This window comes from Salvelinus alpinus, chromosome 6 (assembly GCF_045679555.1).
Source record: "Salvelinus alpinus chromosome 6, SLU_Salpinus.1, whole genome shotgun sequence".
Taxonomy (NCBI): domain Eukaryota; kingdom Metazoa; phylum Chordata; class Actinopteri; order Salmoniformes; family Salmonidae; genus Salvelinus; species Salvelinus alpinus.
Window position 1 is genome coordinate 78,177,777 of NC_092091.1, and position 13,553 is coordinate 78,191,329.

The window sequence follows — 13,553 nt, forward strand, 5'->3', positions numbered from 1 at the left end:
AAAATCTTTGGAGGGAGTTGAAAGTCCGTGTTGCCCAGCAACAGCCCCAAAACATCACTGCTCTAGAGGAAATCTGCATGGAGGAATGGGCCAAAATACCACAACAGTGTGTGAAAACCTTGTGAAGACTTACAGAAAACGTTTGACCTCTGTCATTGCCAACAAAGGGTATATAACGAAGTATTGAGATAAACGTTTGTTATTGACCAAATACTTATTTTCCACCATAATTTGCAAATAAATTCATTAAAAATCCTACAATGTGATTTTCTGGATTTTTCCCCCTCATTTAGTCTGTCATAGTTGTAGTGTACCTATGATGAAAATTACAGGCCTCTCTCATCTTTTTAAGTGGGAGAACTTGCACAATTGGTGGCTGACTAAATACTTTTTTGCCCCACTGTATGGGAAGAAATAAGTTAAAAACAGACGTGACACAACAGAAGTAGGATTTGTAAAGTAACACAAATGAAGGGTTTCTGCTATATTCATTTAGTAACGGTGCTGTCCTGCTGACAGATTGTTGCCGCCACACCAAAGATAAATATAAATGAAAATGATGTTGTAATTCTAAATCCTCTACACAATAAATAGTGTTTTAATAATGTACTACTGATAAAGTTAAAACAAGCAGAGGCAGATCAACTCCTTGACATAATGACTCACAGAAATGGAAGAAAGCCTGAATTCAGATACTGTATTATAAACAACGTTTCATGATTTCAGCACCAAACTGCATGATGAGATCTGAGGAATTAACCATCATATATTTCTCATCAGGGAAGATACTGGACCTTTACATCCCATGCTGACTGTTACGGGTTTCGGTTCTGTTACGAGTTTCAGTTTCTCTGTCCATTTAGAGGTTGACTAGGCTGGACGCTCTGACTGGAGTCACCTCGTTAGTCAGTATGTGTAACAGATGTGCTGGTATTTAAGAGCCGCTGGCCCTGCTGGTATTTAAGAGCCGCTGGCCCTGATGGTATTTAAGAGCCGCTGGTCCTGCTGGTATTTAAGAGCTGCTGGTAGTGCTGGTATTTAAAACTTCTTTGGGATCAGTGTCCCTTCCATGGTACGGTTGAGCTAACGTAGGCTAATGCGATTAGCATGAGGTTGTAAGTCACAAGAAAATTTCCCAGGACGTAGACATATCTGATATTGGCAGAAAGATTAACAATAATGTAAGCCAACTGCACTGTCCAAATTACAGTAGCTATTACAGTGAAAGAATACCATGCCATTGTTTGAGGAGAGTGCACAATTTTGAACATGAAAAGTTATTTATAAACAAATGAGGCACATTTGGGCAGTCTTGACACAACATTTTTAACAGAAATGCAATGGTTCATTGGATCAGTACAAAACTTTTAAAATACACCGCTGCCATCTTGTGGCCAAAATATGGCCCTGCTGGTATTTATGGGCTGCTGGTTCAGTGCATCAGATGGAGAGATGTTGGGAGACCTACACCTCATGTTAAGGTGGCCACGTCATTTAGCCAGAAACTCCTGTTTATTTAGCTCCATATCCCTTTTAATCCAGATCCTAAGTTGGTGTTTGCTTATCTGAGACCAACCTTAGTGGGCATCCATGGTGGGTGGCTTTTAGAACCCCTTACTAGTGGCTTTGCCATCTTTCAGTGGGAACCCCCACGGTGTCTATCAAAACCCCTTTTGAAACCCTTTCTGTGTTTGGTTGTTGAAGTGATTATCTTTGTTAGTTCCCTTTTCTGGGAGTGATGACTGTGTTTGTCTTTTGGGAACATAAAACAGACACATAATTATGATTTGTTAATTTACATTTGTCTTTTTGATAACTAGTCAAAATTTGACACCAGACAGAATACTTAAGTAGGGTAATTCCTTACTTGTGGTGAGGGTTGTTGACACCAGTCGACTTTGCCTTCCATTTTCCAGCACAGTGCAGACAGTGACAGAGTACTGAGTACCACCTTGCAGGTCAGAGAGAGTGATGCTGTGTGAAGATGTGGTAGTGATGTGTGGTTCTGTCCCTGGACAGTGGTAGGAGATCTGGTAATGATGGTTGGTTTGGTCCAATCCTGGTGGCTGGCTCCAGCTAACAGCAGCTGATGTGGTCTCCACTGAGTCAACAGTCAGCTGGACTGGAGCAGGAAGTACTAAGAAATAGAAATAAGAAAGAAGCTAAAGAATAGAAGTCACACAAAAGTTGGATTTAAGGGTTTCTGCTGTATTGATTTAGCAACGGTAGTCCGCTGCTGCTACATTGTTGTCGCCACACCAATTCCTTTAAATATAAAATAAAAGAACGCTGGGATTATAAATCCTCTCCACAATAACAAGTGTTTTAACACTGTACTACTGTTAAAGTTAAAACAAGCAGAGGCAGATCAACTCCTTGACATAATGACTCACAGAAAGGGAAGAAAGCCTGAATTCAGATACTGTATTATAAACAACGTTTAATGATTTCAGCACCAAACTGCATGATGAGACCTGGGGAATTCACCATCATATATTTATCATCAGGGAAGATACTGGACCTTTACATCCCATGCTGACACATCCATTATGATTAGTTCATAGTCATTTTGATAACTAGTTAAAGTTTAATCAGCTTTGACACTAAACATAATACTTAAGTAGTGTACTTCCTTACTTGTTGTGAGGGTTGTTGACACCAGTCGACTTTTCTTTCCATTTTCCAGCACAGTGCAGACAGTGATAGAGTACTGAGTAGCAGGTTTCAGGTCAGAGAGAGTGATGCTGTGTGAAGATGTGGTAGTGTAGTGGGGTTCTGTCCCTGGACAGTGGTAGGAGATCTGGTAATGATGTTGGGTTTGGTCCAATCCTGGTGGCTGGTTCCAGCTAACAGCAGCTGATGTGGTGTCAACAGTCAGCTGGTCCGGAGCAGTGGGTACTAAGGGGAAATACACTTTTGTCAGGGCTATTGCTTATCTCTAGAAACTACAGAAGGAAAAGTAGAATAGTACTTGAAAAATAAGCTTGCAATTCCTTTTGATAAAAGAAGCAAAAGCAGAAGTCAGAACAGAGGTCAGATATGTCATGTAAAAAAAATGAAGAGTTTCTGCTATATTCATTAATTCATATAAATGAAAAGAATGGTGTAATTTATAAATCCTCTCCACAATAACACGTGTTTAATACTGTACTACTGATAAAGTTAAAGCAAGCAGATCAATTCCTATGACATAATGACTCACAGGAACGGAATAATTTATTTTTTTATTTTTATTTAACCAGGTAGGCCAGTTGAGAACAAGTTCTCATTTACAACTGGCCAACCTGGCCAAGATAAAGCAAAGCAGTGCGACACAAACAACAACACAGCGTTACACATGGAATAAACAAACGTACAGTCAATTACAAAATAGAAAAGTATATATACAGTGTGTGCAAATGAGGTAAGATTAGGGAGTTAAGGCAATAAATAGGCCATAGTGGCGAAATAATTACAATTTAGCAATTAAACACTGGAGTGATAGATGTGCAAAAGATGGATGTGCAAGTAGAGATAGTGGGGTACAAAGGAGCAAGATAAACAAATAAATACAGTATGGGGATGAGGTAGTTGGGTGGGCTATTTACAGATGGGCTATGTACAGGTACAATGATATGTAAGCTGCTCTGACAGCTGGTGTTTAAAGTTAGAGAGGGAGATATGAGTCTCCAGCTTCAGTGACTTTTGCACTTCGTTCCAGTCATTGGCAGCAGAGAACTGGGAGGAAAGGCGGCCAAAGGAGGAATTGGCTTTGGGGGTGACCAGTGAAATATACCTGCTGGAACACGTGCTACGGGTGGGTGCTGCTATGGTGACCAGTGAGCTGATAGGCGGGGCTTTACCAAGCAAAGACTTATACTACCCACCACTGCGACCTGTATGCTCTCGTTGGCTAGCCCTCGCTTCATATTCGTCGCCAAACCCACTGGCTCCAGGTCATCTATATGGGGCTTTGGTGACAAAACGGATGGCACTGTGATAGACTGCATCCAATGTGCTGAGTAGTGTTGGAGGCTATTTTGTAAATGACATCGCCGAAGTCAAGGATCTGTAGGATAGTCAGTTTTACGAGGGTATGTTTGGCAGCATGAGTGAAGGATGCTTTGTTTGCGAAATAGGAAGCCGATTCTAGATGTAATTTTGGATTGGAGATGCTTAATATGAGTCTGGAAGGAGAGTTTACAGTCTAACCAGACACCTAGGTATTTGTAGTTATCCACATATTCTAAGTCAGAACCATCCAGAGTAGTGATGCTAGACGGGCGGGCAGGTGCGGGCAGCGATCGGTTGAAGAGCATGCATTTAATTTTACTTTCATTTAAGAGCAGTTGGAGGTCACGGAAGGAGTGTTGTACGGCATTGAAGCTCGTCTGGAGGTTAATTTACACAGTCTCCGAAGAAGGGCCAGAAGTATGCAGAATGGTGTCTGCGTAGAGGTGGATCAGAGAATCACCAGCAGCAAGAGCGACATCATTGATGTATACAGAGAAGAGAGTCGGCCCGAGAATTGAACCCTGTGCCACCCCCATAGAGACTGCCAGAGGTCCGGACAACAGGCCCTCCGATTTGACACACTGAACTCTATCTGAGAAGTAGTTGGTGAACCAGGCGAGGCAGTCATTTCAGACGCCAAGGCTATTGAGTCTGCCGATAAGAATGCGGTGATTGACAGAGTTGAAAGCCTTGGCCAGGTCGATGAATACGGCAGCACAGTATTGTCTTTTATCGATGGCGGTTATGATGTCGTTTAGGACCTTGAGCGTGGCTGAGGTGCACCCATGACCAGCTCGGAAACCAGATTGCATAGCGGAGAAGGTACTGTGGGATTCGAAATGCTTTGTTAACTTTTCTTTCGAAGACCTTAGAGAGGCAGGGTAGGATAGATATAGGTCTGTAACAGTTTGGGTCTAGGGTGTCTCTGCTTTTGAAGAGGGGGATGACCGCGGCAACTTTCCAATCTTTGGGGATCTCAGACGATACAAAAGAGAGTTGAACAGGCTAGTAATAGGGGTTGCAACAATTGCGGCGGATAATTTTAGAAAGAGAGGGTCCAGATTGTCTAGCCCAGCTGATTTGTAGGGGTCCAGATTTTGCAGCTCTTACAGAACATCAGCTATCTGGATTTGGGTGAAGGAGAAGCTGTGGAGGCTTGGGCGAGTAGCTGTGGGGGGTGCAGAGTTGTTGACCGGGGTAGGGGTAGCCAGGTGGAAAGCATGACCAGCCGTAGAAAAATGCTTATTGAAATTCTCAATTATCTCAGATTTATCGGTGGTGACAGTGTTTCCTAGCCTCAGTGCAGTGGGCAGCTGGGAGGAGGTGCTCTTATTCTCCATGGACTTTACAGTGTCCCAGAACTTTTTGGAGTTTGTGCTACAAGATGCAAATTTCTGTTTGAAAAAGCTAGCCTTTTCTTTCCTAACTGCCTGTGTATATTGGTTTCTAACTTCCCTGAAAAGTTGCATATCGTCAGGGCTATTCGAAAGCATGAAAGCGTGAAAAGCGTGAAAGTGTGAACTCTGATATTAGTGCTTTCGCAAAGTATTCAGACCCCTTAACTTTTCCACATTCTGTGACGTTACAGCCTTTTTCTAAAATGTTTTAAAGAATTTTTTCCCCCCTTGTCAATCTACACACAATACTCCATAATGACAAAACATTTTTTTATTTTTTATATTACACATTTGATGAAAAAAACAACTGAAACATCACATTTACATTAATACTCAGACCCTTTACTCAGTACTTTGTTGAAGCAGCTTTGGAAGTGATTACAGCCTCGAGTCTTCTTGGGTATGACGCTACAAGCTTGGCACACCTGTATTTGGGAAGTTAATCCCATTCTTTTTAGATCTTCTCAAGCCCTGTCAGGTTGGATGGGGGGCGTCAAAGCACAGCTATTATCAGGTCTCTCCAGAGATGTTCGATCGGGTTCAAGTTCAGGCTCTGGCTGGGCCACTCAAGGACATTCACAGTCGTGTTCCGAAGCCACTCCTGCGTTGTCTTGGCTGTGTGCTTAGGGTCGTTGTCCTGTTGGAAGGTGAACCTTCCACCCAGTCTGAGGTCCTGAGCGCTCTGGAGCAGGTTTTCATCAAGGATCTTTCTGTACTTTGCTCCGTTAATCTCTTCCTCGATCATGACTAGTCTCCCAGTCCCTGCCGCTGAAAAACATCCCCACAGCATGATGCTGCCACCAACATGCTTCACCGTAGGGATGGTGCCAGGTTTCCTACAGACGTGACGATTCGCATTCAGGCCAAACAGTTCAATCTTGGTTTCATCAGACCAGAGACTCTTGTTTCTCATGGTCTGAGAGTCCTTTAGGTGGCTCTTGGCAAACTCCAAATGGGCTTTCATGTGCCTTTTACTGAGGAACGGCTTCCGTCTGGACAATCTAACATAAAGGCCTGACTGGTGGAGTGATGCAGGGCTGGTTGTCCTTCTGGAAGGTTCTAACATCTCCACAGAGGAACTCTGGAGTTCTGTCAGAGTGACCATCGGTTTCTCGGTCACCTACCTGACTAAGGCCCTTCTCCCCTGATTGCACAGTTTTGGCCAGCTCTAGGAAGAGTCTTGGTGGTTCCAAACTTCTTCCATTTAAGAATGATAGAAGCCACTGTGTTCTTGGGGACCTTCAATGCTGCAGACGTTTTTTGGAACCCTTCCCCAGAACTGTGCCTCGACACAATCCTGTTTCCGAGCTCTATGGACAATTCCTTCCACCAAATGGCTTGGTTTTTGCTCTGACATACACTGTCAACTGTGGGACCTTATATAGACAGGTGTGTGCATTTCCAAATCATGTCCAATCAATTGAATTTACCACAGGTGGACTACAATCAAGTTGTAGAAACATATCAAGGAGGACCAGTGGAAATAGGATGCACCTAAGCTCAATTTCAAGTCTCATAGCAAAGAGTCTGAATACCTATGTAAATAAGGTATTTGTTTTTTATTTGTAATAAATTTGCAACAAATTCTCAACCATTTTTTGCTTTGCCATTATGGGGTATTGTTTGTAGATTGACAAGCAAAATATATTAAATCCATTTTAGAATAAGGCTGGAATGCAACAAAATGTGGAAAAAGTCAGGTGGTCTGAAAACTTTAAGAATGCACTGCATAAACAACTTTTACTAATTTCACAACCAAACTGCATTTTGAGATCTGGGGAATTCACATAGTCATTTTGATAACCAGAAATAATTCTTAAGTAGGGTAATTACCTGTGGTGAAGGTTGTTAACACCAGTTGACTTTGCTTTCCATTTCCCAGCACAGTGCAGACAGTGACTGAGTATTCAGTAGCAGGTTTCAGGTCAGAGAGAGTGATGCTGTGTGAAGATGTGGTAGTGATGTGTGGTTCTTTCCCTGGACAGCGGTAAGAGATCTGGTAATGATGTTGGGTTTGGTCCAATCCTGGTGGCTGGTTCCAGCTAACAGCAGCTGATGTGGTGTCCACTGAGTCAACATTCAGCTGCTCTGGAGCAGGAAGTACTAAGGGAAAATCAATACATTATTGTCAGGGTTACAGTTTAAGTCCAGATATACACTGAGGGTACAAAACATTAAGGATACCTGCTCTTTCCATGACAGACTTTCTATGACAGACCAGGTGAATCCAGATGAAAGCTATGATCCTTTTTGATGTCACTCGTTAAATATACTTCAATCCGTGTAGATGAAGGGGGAGGAGACATGTTAAAGGATTTTCAAGCCTTGAGATAATTGAGACGTATTTTATGTGTGGCATTCAGAGGGTGAATGGGCAAGACAGAAATATTTAAGTGCCTTTAAACAGGGTATGTTCCAGGAGCATAAGTTTGGGTCAAGAACTGCAATGCTATTGAGTTTTTCACGCTCAACAGTTTCAAGTGTGTATCAAGAATGTTCCACCACCCAAAGGACATCCAGCCAACTTGACCCAACTGTGGGAAACATTTGGCCAGTCAACTTCGGCCAGCATCCCTGTGGTACGCTTACCACACAATGTTGAGTCTACGACCCAACGTATTGAGGCTCTTCTGAGGGAAAAATGTTTTGTACACTCAAATGTAATGAAATGTTTAATAGATGTTCCACTTGACATTTCTCAAAAATTGTATAATCAGAAAAATGTAAAACTTGTAAAAAAAAAAGAAAGTCCTCAAGCCTTTGATAAAGACATACATAACTTCCTTTCAGATAATAGCTCAACTAGGCCTCTTTCAGCCTCCCCAACAGTACAACATCTCTTGATTAGGCTGCTAGGTGTTTCACTAAGATTGCTGTAATATTTTAAGATGTTCTAGCTAGGGATGTGGAGGTCATGACATTTTGTCAGCTGGTTATGCAATCATTATGGAAATCATCCATGGTTATAGTCAGTAAGAAACTGCTAGCCACTGGCTGCTAACAGCTGACAACTGCTAACTGGCAAGCACAAAAAGTGAAGAGCTTCGGGAGTAGACTCCAAGAAATCGCCCTCTAGTGGTGCAAGTAAGAACTGCTGAAAATGCACAGTCAAAGATGAGAATAATTATTCTGTCAAAGGAAGTAATTTTTTAGAATCGAAATAGAGGCATACTAAGACCAAATAAATGTGACGTGTAAATGATAACTCATTTAGTACAGGAAATAAATACATGTATTACAATGCTGGAAGTGAATCCTCGAATTAAACAATTAACTATGCAAATGAGCAAAAGCTGTGTACATAAAGGAAATAGACGCCTGGCTCAAAAAGAAGCCTGGCTCTGATAATTGCCTGTTGTGTCCAGTGATATATGCAAATAAACGCCTGGGATATGATGCATAGCTTTGCAATATCTATATATATTTTTTTTAAGTCAAAATAATTGAATATACACCCTCACAATAATCAATGATTTATGTTAGGAGGACTAAAGAAACATTATGATATGAAGACAATGTATTTCAGAAGAACAGAAGATTTGACCTACTGTATGTTATCTGGCCATGTGCCATGCCATAGACTGTAGGCTTGCTCATTTAGCAGACAAGATATGCTTAAGTCCTGTGCGATTATTTTATATTATATAAATTTATAGTAAGAAGAATATAATTGAACTTAGCTGAATAAAATAGAGAAGATATTTTTCCCAATCCAGAGCCAAGTGGCTATGTTGAGCGTAAAAGTGATCATTTGAAACAGGTCCTATATGCTAGATTTAAAGTTATTTGGCAACTTTAGTTGTGAACTATAGAAACCTTAGAATGTCTTAGAAATCAAAACATATATGGGCTGCATGATAGGACTATAGGGACAGAGTGCAAGCAAAAAAGCTTCAGACTGCCCACACTGTTCTCTCATCAATTCCCTATTCCCTATCATCAAGTCCCTATTTTCACCCATCAGACTATTCTCAATTTAATCTTGCCTTTACAATACTGAACAAAAATATAAAAGCAACATGTAAAGGCAACATTGGTCCCATGTTTCATTCGTTGGAATAAAATATCCTAGAAATGTTCCATTCGTACAAAAAGCTAATTTCTCTCAAATTTGTTTACATCCCTGTCAGTGAGTATTTATCCTTTGCCACCTGACAGGCGTGGCATTAAACAGCATGACAGGCATGGCATTAAACAGCATGATCATTACACAGGTGCTGGGGCAATATTGGGCCACTATAAAATGTGCAGTTTTGTCACAACACAATGCCACAGATGACTTTTGAGGGATTGTGCAATTAGCATACTGACTGCAGGAATGTCTACCAGAGATGTTGACAAATAATTGAATGTTCATATTTCTACCATAAGCCGCTTTCAACATCGTTTTAGAGATTTTTGCAGTACTTCCAACCGGCCTCACAATCACAGACCACGTGCAATCACGTTAGCCCAGTGCCTCCACATCGGTCTTCTTCACCTGTGGGATTGTCTGAGACCAGCCACCTGGAGAGCTGATGAAACTGAGGAGTATTTCTGTCTGTAATAAAGCCCTTTTGTGGGGAAAAACTCATTCTGATTGGCTGGGCCTGGCTCCCAAGTGGGTGGGCCTGGCTCCCAAGGGGGGGCCTGGCCCCTGCCCAGTCTTGTGAAATCCATAGATTAGGGCCTAATGAATTTATTTCAATTGACAGATTTCCTTATATGAACTTTAACTCAGTAAAATGATTTAAATTGTTGCATTTATATTTTTGTTCAGTATAATACGTCAAATCTGTTTCGATTTCAGTAGCTGTGTGTGGTTAAAATCACAGGGGAAGCCCCCCCCCACCCCCCTCAAAGTAATGTTTCAGAAATGTTTGGATCACTAAACAACTATTGATTTAGAACCATAGAGAGTTATCGGAAGTCGCAAAGAAAACAGGAGCTACCTTTACTATTTCAGCAACATTTCAACATCATATCACCTGTGCAAAGTCTATTACAGTGACACATATGATATGGCTGTTGTAATGACTGTTCACGAGCATCAAAGTTGTAATTCCGCTAGGGACCTGTTTTCATCGCATTATGTCTCCAGTCAATAACCTGTACAGTGGGTGTGTTTTCACCTGTGTTCCCATTTAATTAGCATCTAAATAAATAATTAAACCAATTTCCGTAGTTCTGAAACATAAGTAAGGCTCAGGTTTTTGCAGATGCAACGAGTTTACGAATGGTGATATGATACGAGGTCATGATTCATAAGTTGACTGTTTATAGATGTGATAGGTAAAGACCTTTAAGAGTTTAATTCGGGAGATGGTAACTCTTTAAAGAACCGCTCTCGTGGTGCCCCAAATCCTAATGAGTTAAGTATTACATGATTCATTTTATTGGGTAACAATGAAATATAGTTCATTGATTAGTTTAACATTAATCTGAGGACTGTTATCTAAGTCAAGTCACTACACTGTCCATGGTTCTGATTTGATGATGTTGAAAGGTCATGTAACTGTGTGTTACTGTACATGCAATATGCCACAACAGCCCTATTTCTACCTTAACATTTTAGTTCACCTCATATTCACAAATATTTATCACTTAAACATTTAATAAAATGTTTATAGCCTTAAGGGTGGACAAGTAGAATAAAGCCAAGACTTTAGATATGGGGGGGAAAAACACACACAAAAAAAACAGATCACTAACAAAAAAACAAAAATGTTATTTGTAAAGTAACAAAATCTCTCTAGTTACTGGTAAAGAGATAATGAGCTGTAATTGGGGGAAGAGCTCTTACTAGTGCAGACTGTTGTAGAGACAGATTCACTCTGTTCCCCATTGCTCAGCACAGTTGTAACACTAACAGTGTACTCAGTACCAGGTTGCAGGTTTGAGAAAGTTTTGTGGCAGTCGTCAGTAATGGCTGTGAGGGTGTCTGTTCCTGGGATGCAGTTGGATATGAAGAAGTGCTGTGGGACTTTCTCCATCCCTTCAGCCTTGGACCAGTGGAGAGTGAATGAGGTATCTCCCAAATGGTCTATCTTTAAATCTCTGGGTGGGACCACTGGAACAAAAACCAAGACTTGTTTAGAATAGAGGATGTGCTGTTTTTGACAGAGTCCAAACATGTCTCTAGTAATGAATGACTGATGTAGTCTGAATAAAAACACAAGTTAGCCTACTGTACCTGTGGATAGGGATGCTGAGACCCATCTGCTTTGTCTTCCATCTTCTCCCTCTGTAGCCATGTTGAACTGGTACTTTTCACCAGGTTTGAGACTGCTTATTTCAAGATGATGCCCACCTTTCACTCTTGTTGAGCTTGTTTCACCGTCACACCCCCAGGTCACTCTGAATGTCTGTGGTCCTGTCAGCCCCTGAGGAGAACTCCAGCTCAGAGACACAGAATCTAATGTCAGCAACAGGACCTGGAAGTCACCAGGAGGGGGCAGCACTGGTGAAGGAATAATGAGAGAGAGTGAAACCAGACTTTATTGAAAATAAAATTACATAAACAAATGTGTATTATTCATCCCAGCAGTAAAGGGACAACAATTTATATCTTAGTAAATGTATCATCTTAAATGTAGATTTAAATTAAATAATATAGTTTGTGTCAGTTTATTCTGTGTTCCATACCTACCATCATCTAAGGACAGCATTGCGTGCTGGTCGCCATAACAACTCTTAAAGTGTGGGAACAAAATAAGAATCAGTCATTTCTTTAACAACATAGAAATTGTTACTTTGCTAAATGTACAAAAGATATTTTAAAGTCAAGACACATCAACTGCTTTTGACATACAGGTAACCTACAAAATAAAGGAAACACTAGAGTAAATGAGATACAAAGTATTTACACACAGGTGTGGTTCCTGAGTTAATTAAGCCATTAAAACATCCCATCATGCTTTGGGTCATGTATAAAAATGTCCAGTTGCCCATTATTTTGGCTACAATGGCTAGAAGAGATCTCAGTGACATTGAAAGAGGGATCTGTCTCAAAGGAGCATAAGGGCTTTAAAGGGTGTGTGTCTGTCACCAGATCTCAAACCAACTGAACACTTATAGGAGACTCTGGAGCCACGCCTGAGGCAGCGTTTTACACCACAATCAACAAAACACCAAATGATGGAATTTCTCATGGAAGAAAGGTGTCGCATCCCTCTGATAGAGTTCCAGACTATTCTAGAATGTATGCCAAGGTGTATTGAAGCTGTTCTGGCTCATGGTGTCTCCTTGTTAAGATACTTTATGTTGGCAGATACCTGTATATTCCTTTACAGCGTTCCCACTTATACGGGCACTGAAGTTCTCCTGAATGTTTTGCAACGGTGAAGGAGAGTGTGCCAGGAAACGAGCACAATTGCAGGTTTCATTGTATTCTAAAAAAAATTATGTTTGGATAAAACACTGACGGTGTCGTCACCCATTGCAACAATAGTTCTGTTGATACGGTACCTGACCTAACTTTTCAGCATCCTCAGAACTGTACTGTACAACCCTGAGTAATGAAACAAGATAAAACAGTAGCTACCTGTCTTGTAATGGTAACCTAGGCTATCTTGTAATGGTAGCCAAAGATGAAATAAATAAACAAGTTTAGCCCACTTTATATAAATAAATTATAGTCGTTATGTAATTAGGCTATTTCGTTGTCTTTTTCATGTCGGTCATCTTTTAGGAAATTGTATTAGGCGGGTCATTCCTACAATGTGGTGCCTTTTGGACCTCATAACTTTTGGAGAAAAAAATAATATATTTTGTAGTATTCTATCAGAAAAAGGACATGTATGACTGAGCAAGTTTGAGCTAGCACAATGGTGGACACTTGAACAGGATTTTAACTTCTCTATCAAACATTTTGACATTTGGTGAATTTTCTCTATTTAACCTAACAGGGTAGACATGTATGAGTGGGACATACAGACTAACATCATGAAAAATAGATACAACTGAGTGTTAATATTTATGTAGATTTAGACCATTGTTTTCCCACCAAAGAAATGATGACACTTCCTGAATGTGGTGTCATTTTAGGAAATGGTTGTTTTCTTAAATGGAGATTTACAACAAACTAACAGGGTGGAAAGTGATATCAGGGACACAGCGAACATCTTAAACACTAATAATTAATGCAATAATACAAATAATTTAAAAAACATTATTGATGAGAGA

General features: G+C 40.7%; 1 protein-coding gene across 5 annotated transcripts in view; it reads right to left on the bottom strand.

Annotated features, from left to right (window-relative positions):
- The window catches only part of LOC139579458 (up-regulator of cell proliferation-like), a 584,460-nt gene that overhangs the window by 21,192 nt on the left and 549,715 nt on the right, over nucleotides 1–13,553 (bottom strand). For 2 of the 5 annotated variants that reach the window (XM_071408143.1, XM_071408141.1), the window contains exons 5-9: nucleotides 11,563–11,829; nucleotides 11,173–11,439; nucleotides 7,224–7,493; nucleotides 2,638–2,898; nucleotides 1,868–2,137 (exon numbers count right to left, since the gene is read on the bottom strand). In XM_071408143.1, coding sequence (XP_071264244.1) covers nucleotides 1,868–2,137; nucleotides 2,638–2,898; nucleotides 7,224–7,493; nucleotides 11,173–11,439; nucleotides 11,563–11,829 — 1,335 coding nt within the window. Of the gene's footprint in view, nucleotides 1–1,867; nucleotides 2,138–2,637; nucleotides 2,899–7,223; nucleotides 7,494–11,172; nucleotides 11,440–11,562; nucleotides 11,830–12,014; nucleotides 12,127–13,553 lie in introns of those variants that run through there. The other 3 variants (XM_071408144.1, XM_071408145.1, XM_071408142.1) reach the window with 3 other exon arrangements.